Here is a 15,320-nt window from a genome sequence, read left to right as displayed (position 1 = left end):
CTGGCAATCGTGGATGTTCCTTGGCTTGTAAGAGCATCACCCTGATCTCTGCCTTCAGCTTCAGACGGCGTTCTCCCCGTGTGCATGTCTGTCTCTGTTTCCAAATGTCCTTTTTAGAAGGACACCAGTCACAACGGATTAGGGTCCACTCCAAAAACCTCATCTTGACTCCATCCTCTAAAAAGACCCTATTTCCAAATAAGATCACCTTCACAGGTATAGGGGATTAGGACTTCAGTATCTCGTTGGTGGGAACGCAGTTCAACCCATAACAAGAACTTTTCCTCATCCTTCTATGTATAAGGAAAGTGAAACAGAGAAGTTAGGTCACTTGCCCAGGATCACAAAGGCAAGCGAGAAACTCAACAAGGGATAAACCCAGGGCTTCTGCCTCTTGCTCTAGAGTTCTATCAAGACACAGTGTTAAAGTCAGGTTACATTATTTTAACGTCCCACAAATACGATGTTTTGCCAAGATTTTATTGCCATGCAATAGTATCAGTGATGGTATTTTGAAGATTTAAGCCCAGGCTCCTTGGAACTGAGTAATAAGTGAAATTTGGACTTAGGTTTGCCCCAATTATAAAACATTGGAAAAACACCCCTGCTTTTCTTTTCCCATTGTTCTCTTCCCCTTGCTCCATGCCCCCGGGGTCCACCTTTGCTCACAGTCTGTCTCCTCGGGGGCCCTCTGCCCACCCTCACCCAATAGCTCTGGCCTTGCACCCCCCCATGCGGCCTTAGCCCCCACCCCACCCTGCTTCTGGGGCATTTGCTGTCCCCCGAAGCCTGCCCCAGTGCAGGCTGGAAGGCATGTCCTATGGCACTGTCTTGCCGTCTGAGGGAACGTTTAGAAGCGGTGCTATTTGGCTAATCCCAGATGGCACAGGACGCCACGAGCTGGGATCCCCCGCCCCCTTAAAAGCCTACCAGCCGCACAGACAGGTCTGAATTAGACTTTTCCCTCCCTTTTGTCATCTCTCCTGATGTAACTCTAAATAAACAGTGTTGGAACCCCTTCATTGTAGATGAACTTTCTCTAGAATACCTACAAACTGGGATGAGGTAAGCCTTCAGCCCTTAAGCACGGGTTTAATTATCTGAAGTGGCAAATAATTCCTCAGAACCACATCTGAGGAATGAGACGGGCTCACCCAACCAGGGGAGGCTCGCTTGGGCCAAACACTGCTTCACAGAACACGTCTTCTCCCGTGGCCTATCACCCCGCTCGGAGGGCACTTCCAAAAGGGGAGTTCCCAGTGAGTTTTGAGTCAGGATGGGGTGGTTGGGGTGAGGAATCCTCTTCCGGGGCATCTGCTCTAAAGTCCAATATGGTGTAGAAATGGACATTTCAGGGCTTTTGTCTCGGGCGCCGTCTCCTACCCCCATAGCTGGGTGTCATCTGTCACACGCAGACACTGAGGCTCACCCCCCAAGAGCCGAGGAGACAGTGTGGGACAGGCTGCCCCTCAGCCGGAACAGTCGATCAAAATCACGTGCGAACCTTACAAATCAAATTGCAAGCTCTGAGAACAACGAAGGACCCCAGGCTAGGAGCAGCACTGCAGAACAAGCTGGAAAAGAAAACAAACAACAACAACAACAAAAAATCCCCAAACCAAAACCTCTGCTTTTGGCTTGGATGCACCTGCTGGTCTGAGGGGGTGGAGAGGTGGGGAGGGGGCCGGGGCGTGGAGATGGTACAGTGGATGGCTTCCTCATGTTGGGTCCCCTCTCTTCCTGCCTCAGAATGTGCTGGTGTCTGAGCAGTTCCTAAAAATATTGGACGGGGTGTGTGCCATCCACCCTCAGCTGGATGTGCTGTACAAGTCCGTGCAAGGCTTCTCTGCCAAGAAAGCGCTCCTCCAGTGGACGAACCCCATGAAACTGATCCAGGTGAGCCCTTGCCTTCCTCCCCGAGACCCCAAGGACCCAGAGGCTCCCCTCCCCCAAAGCGTCTGCACAGTCCTCTCTGACAAGGAACGTCTCAGACGTGGAATGTTCCTTGTGGATGTTGGTTCCCCCAGCAGTGCTTCCCGACTCCCCGAGGAAGGGGCCATCTGGGACCTGGCTGGAGGGGAGGGGAGGAGAGGGCCCGGTCTTGGAACAGGATGGTTTCTACCAGCCAGGCTCCTCCAACCAAGGCAAGTCGCTGCGCTCTCTGAGCCCCAGTCTCTTCTTGTGGAAAACAGGTAGAACAACACGACTCACCCCAGAAGGGCTGTGGAGAGCCAACTCTGTTAAACACACATGAAGGGCTTAGAGCCATGCCTGGCCAATAATAAGCGCCCAGCAAAGGCAAGCTCTTGCCAATGAGTGGTAAGGATGGCCAAGACACTCCCCGGCTCCCCCGCCCCCGCCGTGGTAAGGACAGCTATTGGATGGCTCTGGCTAAGGAGAGACTCTCAGGTCCTTTCTATCTCGTGGTCACCTGCTCCTAGCTCAAGTCTCAGATCACAGGAGGCAGGTGGAACCCATGGAAATGAGAAATCAGTTTTAGAGCTGCAAGGACGCTCGTCGGGTCTGATCAGCTCACAGAGGAGCATCCAGCGCAGGCTGGTGTTCCCACTCCGGACTCTCGTCGGCAGCCGGGTGGACGGGCCCCTGCCGGGTGCCCACTGGCTGCTATCTGGGGTGATGCCGCGCCCATGCGGGTCTTATGGGCTGTGTGCTGCTGGGGCTGCTTCCTGCTCCTTGGTTGGTCTGCTCTGTGCCTTAGCCTCCAGGACTAAATTGAAAAGCTCTGCGTGCAGAATATTGCTGTGTGGAAAGTTCTAGAAGGCAGGGGGTATCAAGTATCTTCACGAGTCAGATGACATCAATGGAACCAAGGGAAAACTACAGGAATGGAGTTCTGAGATGTGAAGTGGGGGCTCCACCCCGTGTTTAAAACAGCATAGAAATCTTTAGGAATCTCATAAGAATTCCAGATTAGAGACCAAACCTGATGTGCAATGGAAAACATAGTCCTTCCCCTCGGGGTGGGGTTGGGGGGCAACAGTCTGGTTGGGAGGATCGGACAGATGCGGTAACTTTTCATAGATATATGACAGATAATAAATGAGTGACAGGCAGCAAATATCATCCAAGTCCAGAGCAGAGGCCACTGTGGGATTAGGCAAACAGAAAAGGACATGTCTTGGGGAAGGGCCTTGAAGAGCAGAAAGGATTCAGGTGAGTGACAGCGACAGGGAGGAAGTTCTGGGAATAGGATTCCCACCAGCAAAGGAGCCGGGGGTGGTACACACCATGTGCTTGGGGATGGGCAGGACCACGCGGCTCCAGCAAAAGAACCCCGTGATTCCAGGCTCCTGCAAAGCCTGGCAGTCAAGGCTGCGCAGGGAGGCGCGGGCTGGCTGGGGCTCATTGTTGGGATTTGATCCCACAGGACGTAGGGAGCCAGCGATAGTTGCTGAGCAGTGGGAGATGTGAATCCAGCAGGACTGAGGGATAAGTTTTCAGGCAATGGAGAGGAAATGAACCGAAGAGGGTAAAGATGAGAGAGGGAACACCAGTGAGGACACTGTGATCGTATGATAACAGCATTCTAGAGTGGTGCTCTGCCTGAGAGCGGCAGTGGAAGTGGAGGGACTGATGTCGCAGGTACCATTATGGGGCATCTCCAGGATTTGGTGAATATTTGGGTACATGGTGCATGCGTGTGAGTGTGTGTGAGTATGTGTGTGTTCGGAGAAGGAAGGCTTGTCGTCATAGGAGAGAGCCAAAGACAACCCCAAGAGTTCGAACCCAGGCGACTAGAAAAATTGGCAGGGGAAGCAAAGTCTTCTCTGGCCGCACCCTCTCTCCCTACTCCTCCCCACTGGCTCTGCACAGTTGAACCCCACGGGATTTCCCCCTGTTTATCTACACCAGTTCTCGCTCAACCTCAGGCCGGTGCACACGCATGTTCCTCTGCCTGGAACACCCTTCCTCCTGCCTTCTGTGTCTCACTCGCTCCTACTCTTCCTCTAGGTCTCTACTCAAGTTCACGTCCTAGGGCAACCCTTCCAGATTCCCTAGTCGGGAGTGCTAGCCCCTCTCTGAACCCGTCCAGGGCAGGAGCAATGATGGGTTATATCAGTAGCACCTACCAGAGCCACGGGCCCTTCTTGAGCTGGTCCAAGCTCTTGTTGCTGACCACACAAGCCACTCTAACTGGTTTTAAGCAAAGAGGGATATATTACCAGAGACCGACCCCAGAAAGGTGGAGGGGGGCTAAAGAAACAGACTCCTAGTTTAGGTTCCAGAAACGGCTCCCCCAATCCCCGACGTGGGCTGCCAGTGTGGAGGCAGCTTCTGCTGTGAACGGGAGGCTGCCCAGTGGGGAATCAGCTGCCGAATCAGGCCCGCCCCACAGCTGCCTCCGGCCTGCTCAAACCTCTCACACAAGCCTCCCCTAGCAGCTTGGTGAAACGCATCTGATTCAGTCGCCTAGCTGCAAGGGAGGTAAGGGAAGGTCCGTGTTTAGCTCTGCAGTGTCTGCCTCATGGAGCTGCGTGTGTGGAAGGGACCGGATTCATGGCGGCTTACCCGTGGGGTCCCCCCCAGGGCTGGCAACCGCTGGGAGGGTCGAGCTGCCTGAGAGTCACCTGGGACGTGTTGGCCTGTGGAGCTAGTGGGTGTCAGCATGGACCTGTGGGCAGCTGAGCCGCTCAGGATGCTGAAGTCAGGTCCCTCCGGGGAGAGAGGCAGCGCACCCCAGAGGGGTTGGTGCGGGGGAGGCAAGAGCAGGACTGAGGACTGGTCCCTGAGGAGTTCCCCAGCGAGCATGCTATCTGCGGGAATGTCTGTCAGTCCAGCTGGGCCTCAAAGGCCCGTCGAGAGTGCGAGGGGAAGAGACACGTACACATACTTCAGAAGGACCCCAAAAGAATGTTTAAATGATACGGAAGAAGTGTTCATGGTATATTAGTACAATGCGTTCTATAACAGTATGGACGATAGGAAGATGTTGGATGGATGGAGAGACAGGTAATAGATGATAAATGAATGATAGATAGACAGACAGACAGACAGAACAAACAGCAGGGACTCTAATTCTTCCCTCTTTGGAGTTGTCTGGAGATCCTGCTCCGCGGAGTGGGGGCTCCTGGAAAGCGAGCAAACCCCCAGAGTCGTCATGGCGGGCAGCTCGCCACGCCTCACCCTGTGCGGGGCTCCTGGGCTCAGGCAACCGCCACACACAGGAGACTTGGGCTCCCCCGTCTCCTTCGTACACCTCCCCTCTGCTTGCCAGGCTGCCCCTTTGGCAGGGGGCGGCGGATGGGGTGGTGGGCGGTGAGTGGGTGTTCTAAAGCCAGTTGTGTGCTCCTGGGGTCTCCTGCTTCTCTCAGAGCTATGCCGACCAGCACAAAATCACAGTCCTCGACTTCTTCAAGAGCTTGAACCCTAAGGGAATGATGACGATGCCTGTGGGGGACTTCCGGAAGGCCATGATACAGGTGTGCAGACCCCTGTGGCTATAGCCCAGGGGGTGGGGGGTGGTGTCTGTGTGTCTGTCCGTCCGTGTGTCTGTGTGTGTCTGTGTCTGCATGTGTGTCTGTTTGTGTGTGTTTATGTGTCTGTGTGTATCTGTCTGTGTATATTTGTGTGTGTGTCTGCGTATATCTGTGTGTCTGCATGTGTTTGTGTATCTCTGCGTCTGTCTCTGTGTGTGTCTGTGTGTGCCTGTGCTGTCTATGTGTCTGTGTATCTGTATGTGTGAATATCCGTGTGCGTGTGGGTTTCTGTGTCTGTGCGTATCTCCATGTCTGTCCATGTGTCTGTGTGTCTGCATGTCTGTCTGTCTGGGTGTGTGTGTCTGTGTGTATGTCTGTCTTTCTGTCTGTGTCGGGGGGCTGCTGACCTTGCCCGGTCCATCCACCCCTTCAGCAGGACATGGTCCCCCTAAACCTGCCCCAAGTCAGGGAGCTGATAAAGAAGCTGGATGACAAGACAGGCATGGTGAACTTCAGGTCAGTGTGGGCCCGGCGGCCATCTGATCCCGCTTCTGCCCGGGAAGCCCCACCGCACCCCCCAACCCCACAGGCGCCCGGGGCTGAGCTGAGCTCCAGGTGCACCCTGCACTCCATGAGGCGACCTCACCTCCATGGAAGCAGCTGGCTGCACTCTCCGGGGCTCCCAAGCCCATCCCACGGTCTGCCCTCTGCCTCAGCTTCCCCTCAACCACAGGCTGCTTGCTGGCTGCAGGGCCAGACTCTGGGGACACAGTGAGGTGACACAGCGGAGTGCATGGCTAGACCCCGGCGTGTTGGGAGGGGTCTGCAGGTCCCCTGGGAGCCCAAAGAGGAGGATCACTCCGGCAGGACTGTTGTGGTTCGGTGGTTTGTGACATAGTCTCCATCCCTTAAAGAGACAGGAAGGGGCTGGGATAACAGTCATAGGGATAACGACATTGTCCATGAGCCCTGTCCATGGGCCCTGTACTCTGCGGGCCACTGGGCCTGCCCAGGTGCCCTAGCGGCTGTCGTCGCCTGCACGCGGTGACGGACACTGAGCTTTGGAGAAGGGCAGCACGGGAGCTCAGTGCGCACACAGGACGCGGCAGCTGTGCCCTTTGAAGCCAGGCCTGTGTGCTGGACCTCCTCGCCGAGGCCTGCCGATTGGGCTCCCGTCTGGCCCCGCAGCTGCGTGTCTTATAGTGTCCTTCGGGAGCTCTAGCCAAGGGATCCCCTCTGGCCCTGCCCCATAAGCCCTCCCCGGTTACCTCCGTCCTGCGCCCCAATCAGCGTGTGTGTGGGTGATATAGTAGTTTAAAACAGGCTCCGGGGCCAGACCACCTGAGGCCCCAGGCCAGCCCCACTCCTGGGCATGTTACCCAGACTCCTCGGGCTTCAGTTTCCCCATCTGTACCATGAAACTCATGATAGTATTCACAGCTTTGGAGTTTTTGAGGACTGAATGGATGAACGCCTATAAAACGTTAAGAACGTTACCTGGCATGTGGCAGGCTCAGGGGACACACATGTTTTCTTACAAATTACTGCACCCTCACACACACACTGTTTCTTATTTCTCATAAATAGACCCATGTTATCACGTTCCTCTGAACTTGCTTTGCCTCCCAGTCTGTCTTGGCAATCTTTCCAGGTTTGTACATTTAGAACCATCTCTGTCTTTTTTAAATGCCATGTGCTAGTTCATAGCACAGACATCTCATCCTTGAAGCTCAATTTTATGGACGTTTAAAGCATTTCCATTGTTTTGCCACCACAAATAAGACTGTAACCAGCATCCTTTTATCTATGGCGTTTGCCCCAGTCTCTCTCACAAGGATCCCATGCAATCCCTGTGCCGAAGGGGGTGCACGTTCTGAATGTCAACCTACAACCAAACCCTTGCCAACAACATGAACCAGCTCACTGCCCCGTCCCCGGGCCAGCACGGAGACTTACCCAAGTTCAACCCTCTGCCACCAGGAGGGGTGGGCGGACACATGGTCTCTCGTGGATCGGAGTCTGCCTAGACATTCCCGCCAGCCTGCCCCGAGCCTCCACTGACACTGTGTATCCCCTCACCTTTCAAACCAGTCTCCTGAACATGGCGAAGCCATAGCAACAAGTCTGGTCTGGAAAGAAGTCCTGGCGACCCAGAAGTCCTGGCAAGTCAGACGGTGGCAGGGAGGAAGCGGAGATCTGTCTGAAACCCCCGTAGACACACATCAAGGCCAGGCTGTGAGCGAGGCAATAAAGTCTGCCTGGGTCTCCGCGTCTCTGGGCTGCTGGTGGGGTGCCCTTCCCCCGGGGGCAGCACCGCCTCATCTGAGTGACCAGCAGGGGGCGCATCCTCAGCAGCCTTGGTGGGAGCTGTGAAAACAAATTGGGAATGGGATGGGGTTGTTGCTAGGCAGCAAGAGAAAAGCGGGGAGGGGGAGCAGGGGAGACCAGTGCAAAACAGTGGTCATCATAGTAAATGTAAACTGTGTCCAGGAGAGAGATTTCTGAGATGCTGGAAGCAGCGGTTGAGGGAACAGATGCTCATGAAACGAGATCGGGGACCTCTGGAAGCAAAATGCTGAGGGGCCACGTGGAGAGAGCCCAGGATGGGAGACGGAGACCTGGTGGTAGCCTGGCGCTACCTAGCCACCTGACCTTGGAGCCTTATGCTTCCATCTGAAAAGTAGGACAGCTGAACTAAAGGCTTCCTAATCTGTTCTGGGGAATCCATTACTCCGCATTTCTTTTCTAAAATTCCTTGGAAGCTAGGGAGAAAAAGGGCTGCTTAGCATAAAAGCAGGGATAGTCAAGACCAGCCTGAGCTGCACAGGTAGGGGGATGAGTACCTTAAAGGCTTCTGATCAACCTCGCCAGTTATCTTTGTGGATGAACAAAGGCAGGGACCAAAGCATGCATTTCTGTAGCACCACACAACACCTGGCACTTGGTAGATGCTCAATAAAACCTACGGAACGGACAAATGCATGCACGTGGCGATTGTTTGGGGCAGGTGATGGGAAACTGGGAAAATTGGGGGGTAACCAAGAAACGACGCTTTGAGCACCGGTGGAGTGCCAGACCGACGTCTAGGCACCCAGTTACCACCCTGGGTTCCACTTTGCGTCACTGGGGGTCGAGCTGATGCCAAGACCTCTCTGCACATGGGGCAGAACCGTTATTCGAAATAATTTATGCCTCCTCCCCACAGTGCATTTTCCCCTTCCCTTTCCTTAATCGATGTGTTAGTCTGTGGTTGAATTTCCATTGCTTGGGTGGCATGGGAGCTCGGAGTCAAAATGAGGATAATGAAAGAAAATAAATGCAATAAGGGATTTGAGGGCTGAAGCTCACATCTACCATACTCCTCAGGGTATGTAGATGTCTTGTGCTCCAACTCCACAAATAAATCGAATCCCTTTGAAGTCAGGCTATGTCTTTTAAGTTTATTATAATCTATAAATTTCTCCATCAAGTCTCCTGCCCATACTGAGCATCCAAAAATTGCTGGTGTCTGGTGGAACCCTGAGGATTATGAAGCCACAGAGTATCAGAATTTGAGGACTGTGGGCCACGGATCAGTAAAACAGCAAAGTTTTCTCAAGATGCTTTTAATCCATCTCTTGCATAAAAATGAAAAGGCAGCAATCCTCTGATCAAATGTTATTTTTTGTTTGGGTAGCTTTGGGAGAATTATGGAGATCTAGGGAAGCTGAAATGCACCCCTACCACCACGCCCGACCTTCCAGGCCTTTCCTTGACACTGCCACCCCCAAGTGGGTGAAGGATGGCCAAGTAACCGCCTGGGAGCCTTCCCAAAGTGGGAGTAATTCCCACGAGTGGCCACTAGGTGTCAGGTCAGCTCCAGAAGTCCTGGTGAGCACGTCTTTTCCAGATCTTACAGACTGTTCTATGGGCTTTGCCGCCCACTTTCTATGATTCCCCCACAAGACCCCCACCTGAAATCTGAGCCCCGTAGGGTCCAGCAGCCTGACACTTGGGCAGACCTCTCCAAGGCTCAGTGTTGTCCTTGTGAATTGAGATTTCTAACACCTATCGTTTCTCCCTTGCTGTAAGGAAGATCAAGGGGCTGGTAAAAACCGTAAACATTCAGTCCCCTCCCTTATTCAGCCCACCCTGGAGCTGGGCAAGAGCCAGGAGGAGACAGTGATTCACTGCGGAGGGCGGACTGCACATGGAACTCATCCTCTGACAACTGGCTTGCCAAGTCTCTCCAGACTTGGTGGGCAGGAGGACCCAGGCGGGAGCTGGGAGCCCAAGGTGGAGGTAGAGGAAACTTGCAGAAGTAGGAGAGGCTGGCAGGTGGAAATGGCCCAGAGGGACTGGCCCCGAAGCGGGTCAGGCGGCAGCCCCCGGAAACAGCACCCTGGGTGTGACCCTCCCTTCTTGCCCTAACTCAATCAGCTTTGTGTGCTCTTTGCTCCTCCCAGAGACCCTGTATAGAAGGTCTGTTCTTACCCCCATTTTACAGTTGGGGAAATGGAGGCATGGAGAAGTTAAGCATCTCACTCAAGGCTGAGAATCAGACCCTAAGGATACTGCTGTGGCTCCCTGGGGTCTTAACCACTATGTTTCCTGCCCCTCTGTGGCTTCCAAGGGGGAGTTTCAGATCAAGACAGGGAAGTTGAAACGCACTTACATTGTTTATACTCCTTCTGCCACAAAGTGAGGAATAACTAAACCCATAAGCAAGCATGAGCTCCCGGCCAGGCTAGACTAGCCAATGGGAGGGAGGCAAAAGCAGATGGTAATGCTGTATTGCAGCTGATTTCCAAAGGTCAGGTTCATAGGCTCTCCCTGTCCCCTGCATCGCTCAGGAATTGCACCAGGGTCTTGGATGGGAGAACAGAAGGAAGTGTCTGGAAAGTTCGGTGTGCCAGCATCATAAAGTGGCTAAGCACACAGATTCCGATATGTGGCATCTCTGGGTTTGAATTCTGCCTGGCTTTACCACTTGCCAGATCTGTGACTTTGAGCAAGTTCCTCGGTCCCTCTGAATCTCAATTTCCTCATCTGCAGACAGAAACAATAATGGTATCCTGCCCCACAGGATGGCTGTGAAGATTGAATGAGCTCATGCGTGTGACACACCGAGCCCAAGGCCTTGCACACAGTTAGGACTTCTTATAAGGGTGACCTCATCACGGTGGGCGTTCCTTTCAGAGAGGAGGGATGAGAGGAGCCCTAGGTCCAGCAGGCACAGTAATGACCAAACCAAGAAGCCGTCTCTGAATTATCCAAGTACTGGGTCTTTGAAACACCATGGAAGCATTCTAGTCTCAGGCTTTGGTTAAAGACTTGCATAAAAATCAGAATTTGTTCAGAATCTTTTTTTTCAAGACTTTATTTATTTATTACAGAGAGAGTGAGCACAAGCAGGGGAGAGGGAGGGAGACAAGCAGACTCTCCGCTGAGCAGGGAGCCTGACACAGGGCTCCATCCCAGGACCCTGAGATCATGACCTGAGCTGGAGTGAGACTTAACCGACTGAGCCACCCAGGAGCCCCTGTCCGGAATCTTAACTGAGGGATGCGGGGAGGACCAGGAACGCAGCACTGTGTGAATGGTGCAGGGGACACAGTAGACATCCAGTATTTTTCTCAGCTGCTGAGGTCTGAACCCCTCTTCCTAGGCTGAGAAGGCCTCGCCTCGGGGTGGGGGGGGGAGCAGCTGGGACTTGCAACAGGGACTCAGAAGCGTGCCCACACCAGACAGCGACTCTCTGAGCTGGATTCAGGAGCCGGCATCCCAGGGCACCAAGGCCCATCATAAATTCTCTCGAAGAGCTAGAGCACTGCAGCCGGATGAGCCCTGGGAGCCTGCATGATGTTGCTGGGGTCGGCAAGGACACAGAGACCGCCTGCAGGTCAGCTGGGGAGCGGCAGTCCCGGCTGTGCACCGTGCAGCCGTGGCGACAGCTGCCGTGTCCTCAGGGGACCGGGCAGCCTTGCCAAGAGGGGGCTTGGGATTGGTTTTGTTTTGATGGGTTTTGTGTTCAACAAAATCAAACAAAGATTGGCAAGGCCAGCCTGCATCCTAAACACTGGCTGCAGACCAGTGGCCTTGAACTACAGGAAGGGAATGTTTCTCCTTCAGGAAGCAGCCTTCCTGGAGTGGGAGGGACACCAGGGGGCCGGGAGGCCCACCTTGAGGCCCAGGGGTTTGCCTCTTAAGGAGGGTTGGTGCCCTTAGAGGGCTCCTTTGGCTGCTCGGCCCCCACCTTAGGGAGTCTTGGGGGAGCCAAGAGTGGGGTTGACGAGTGGGTGCCGCGGTGGCCAGGATGAAGAAGACGGAAGTCTTGTGAGGATTTACATGTGTTGTGGTATCATCGAGAACATATGGGCTCTTTCTCCCAGTTCCTGCTACCCACTTTAAAAACCCATGCAGGGCAATTGTGGGACGCAGGGGTTTAAGTGTCCAACTCTTGGTTTAGGCTCAGGTTTTGTTCTCAAGAGTCATGATCCAGCCCCGTGTCCAGCTCTGCACTCAGCCCAGAATCTGCTTGAGACTCTCTCTCCCTTTGTCCCTCCCCCTTTCTCTAAAACAAATATATATATATATAGTTTATATAGTTTTTAAAAAAAAATCCTCTTGGAATTTCCTGAGGGGCAGGAGTGTCTTTGTTTGCCAATGAGGCGACCCAGGGTGGGCCCCCTAGACAGCTTCGGGAGGCTGGTAGCCTGAACCATCAAGCTGGGAACAGAGGTTGGGACTTTCAGCAGATGGGAGAGGAGGTTAGAGATTGAGTTCAATGACATGGGCCGTGTTCTGTCATTCCTACCTAATGAAACTCCAGTGAGAAGTCTGGACAGTGAGGCTCAGAGGAACTTCCTAGGAAGGGACGCTTTGCCTGCCTCTTAGATCTTGCCTTAGACACATCTTCATGTGCCAGCCGCCCAGCCACAGCTTTCATAATAAAACTGGAATCTGAACTATAGTGCTTTCAGTGAGTTCTGTGAGTTGTTCCAGGGAATTATCCAACCTGAGGGAGTCCTGGGACACCCCCGCGTTGTGGGTTGGGATCAGAAGTGCAGCTGTCCTGGGGAGCCCCCTTGAAGCTGGCATCCGAAGTAGTCTGGGGGACCAACGCTCAGTGTGGTGGTGCTGCCCCAGCCCCAGGTGTGATGGACATGGAAACTGTGTACATGAATGAATGATCGTGTTTGAATGACAGAGACAATGTGTGTGCTCAAATATGTGCATGACCGACAAGAGGGTGTCTGTGCCCAACGAGAGGGCTTACCTTTGTCCTGACCAGGCTGTGTCCTAACCAACCTGCTTTGTTGCCAGCATCCTTAAGACTAAAACTCAACTCAGAGCCGCTCCCAGCTTGTATAGCTCCTGGCCGTACCTCCGATTTCCCAGCAGAGGGCGCTTCAACCCCACAAGTTCTCCCCCTCGGAAAAGCCGCAGCTCTCTAAGGCGGAGGTTGGGAGAGAGAAAAAGAAAACAGGACCCCAGACTGGCTCCAGGAAATCAGATTCAGATGCCCCAAAAAGGGCTGTCGTGCCGCTGGTTTCAGCGACACTGGTCATAGCAGAGGAGCGTGGGCCAGAACTCTCACCCTGTCCGGAGAGCAAGCTTCTCCACCCAGGGACAGGGGCAGGTTCTGTGGGGGCTGAGCTGCACCATCTGGGGGAACCTCTTTATAAAAACATACAAATGCAACATGAGGTACAGCAAATGGATGTTTATTGAGAATGAGGAAAAAGTCCCAACGAAAGGCACATTTTCTTTAAAAGCTCTTAGCGGTCTGAATGTCAGGTGCACCCAGAGCCCTGGTGGAGCGTCTCGCTGAGGGAGGGTTCCTGCAGCTCCAGCCTCTTCGGCTCCTTTAGGGGTGCAGGGGACTCTGCCTCTGCCTGCATCTCCTCCAGCAGCGACTGGCCGCCTCCAGATGAGGAGTCCGGCCAGCTTCCTGCCCATCCTGCCATGAAAACGCGCAAGACACATCTCCAGCCAGCCAGCCGCCTGTCCGGGTCTCAGCGCCGCGCCACGACCTTGCGTCTGGCCAGCCTCCGTCCCTTCCCTTTCTGCCACACCCCGGAGGCTGCCACCTGTATCCCTTCTGCCTTTTGAAGCACCAGCCGCTGCTTCTCCCCCCTTGAGCCCTGGCTTCCCAGTGGGTTTTCCATCCCCCTGCCCTTCTTTAAAGATTGTAGAACTCACAGCCCCCAGAATGACTTTCCTAAGGGCACTGTGCTACAAGAAATAACCTTTTCTTAAAATTAATGGGGAATGCAAGTTTGAGGGAGAGGGATTATGTACTTCAGTTTATACTAAAGTGTAAGAGACTTCAATTAAATTCAGTAAACATTATGAGCCTCCCCCGTGTGCAGTGCTATTGTGGGTATGTTTGGGATACATCAGTGAATAAAACAAAACCCATCTCTTACAAGGAGTTTACACTCCAGCAGGAAGGGACCGGCCACAAACAATATATACATCAATAAGTAAGTCCTACAGAAGTGTGAGAAAATGTTAAGAGCTATGGGGGTTGGAGATGAGCTGGGAAGGGGTTCAGGAGAGTCATTGCTGGGGGCGTGGGGAGTGGACTGGGGGAGGTTACAATTTCAGGCCGGTAAGAGCAATGACTTGAAGAACATCTAAGGGAAGAGGTTTCTAGGCTGAGGGAGGACCCCAAGACAGGAGCGTGCCTGGGCAGAACCTGTGCGCTGGCCTGTGCAGGCCTGTGGAGCAGAGAGAGGGAAGAAGACGGCTCAGGTGTGGGGGTGGGGAGTATGGGAGGAGGTCAGAGGTCAGTGGCCTGAGGGCCACTATGTAGAACACAGGGTCTGGGTGACGGGGACCCTTGCAGAGTTTGGGGCAGCAGAGGGCACACTCGGACATCATTTGAAGGGATGTTTGGGCCTCGATGGGTTAAGCTTGACTTTAGGGACTCATAAGCAGAATCAGGAGAGTCCCTAGGGACTCTCATACTGGCAAGAGCTGAAGGGGGAAGCTGTGGGGGTGATCGGGTGCCAGAACCTGGTTGTATTTAAAGGGGGTGCCAACAAGATTCCCCAACAGAGAGGATATAGACTGTGCGAGAAAGTGATGCCCCAAGGTTTGGGGCCCACACACCTGGAAGAATAAAGTCTTCATCGCTGACACAGGAAAGCCTTTGATGGAGAAGATTTGAGTGTTGGGGATGGAGAGAAAATCCAGAATTTATTCAGGGGTGTTTTTTTTTTTTAAGATTTTTTTTTATTATTATTCATTTATTTGACAGAGAGAGATCACAAATAGGCAGAGAGGCAGGCAGAGAGAGAGGAAGGGAAGCAGGCTCCCCGCTGAGCAGAGAGCCCGATGCGGGACTCGATCCCAGGACCCTGAGATCATGACCTGAGCTGAAGGCAGCGGCTTAACCCACTGAGCCACCCAGGCGCCCCTATTCAGGGGTATTTATAAACTGTGGTAGGGAGAGTCACGTAGGCCTTCAGAATCCAAGAATGGGTTCTGTGGGAAGGATCAGGCGCAGGGAATGTGTTGGGAGGCCTGGGTGTCAGAGAGAGGGCGTTTAATGGCAGGAGAACAGGGGAGGCCGCTGCGGGTCTTAGCGTGGACAGAGAAGAGAGGGAGAGCAGAACTGGCACGGGGCATTGCGGGAGGCTACCCCAGCCAGGAGGAAGGTCCCCAGAGTGCAAGGCCCATGGGATGCTTGAGGAAAATGGTCAAGCCCGAAAGACTCACCCCAAGGCCTCTCCCAAGAACAGTGTGGGTGGGTGAGCAGGACGAAGAGAGCTCAGGCAGGCCGAGGGCAAAAGCCACCAGGGAAGAAAGGGACAGGAGAGGGTCCTCCATGGCTTATCTGCCAGGGCCCCTCAGGAGTCTTAGCTCCGTGCTGTCACACCAGCAGCCAACGGG

General features: G+C 53.8%; 1 protein-coding gene across 9 annotated transcripts in view; it reads left to right on the top strand.

Moving 5' to 3' along the window:
* Window positions 1-8,744, top strand: part of LRRC74A (leucine rich repeat containing 74A) — a 33,668-nt gene extending 24,924 nt beyond the window's left edge. For 4 of the 9 annotated variants that reach the window (XM_045071992.1, XM_045071971.1, XM_045071979.1 and 1 more), the window contains 3 exons: window positions 1,750-1,896; window positions 5,334-5,441; window positions 5,872-8,744. In XM_045071992.1, the coding sequence (XP_044927927.1) occupies window positions 1,750-1,896; window positions 5,334-5,441; window positions 5,872-6,213 (597 nt within the window). In that variant the 3' untranslated portion in view covers window positions 6,214-8,744. The remainder of the gene's footprint in view (window positions 1-1,749; window positions 1,897-5,333; window positions 5,442-5,871) is intronic. The other 5 variants (XM_045071985.1, XM_045071981.1, XM_045071964.1 and 2 more) reach the window with 5 other exon arrangements.
* Window positions 8,745-15,320: the final 6,576 nt, after the last annotated feature.

The sequence above is a fragment of the Mustela putorius genome, unplaced genomic scaffold, assembly GCF_011764305.1.
Source record: "Mustela putorius furo isolate JIRA1106 unplaced genomic scaffold, ASM1176430v1.1 tig00000129_pilon_pilon_pilon, whole genome shotgun sequence".
Taxonomy (NCBI): Eukaryota; Metazoa; Chordata; class Mammalia; order Carnivora; family Mustelidae; genus Mustela; species Mustela putorius.
This window is presented reverse-complemented; position numbering and strand designations above follow the sequence as displayed.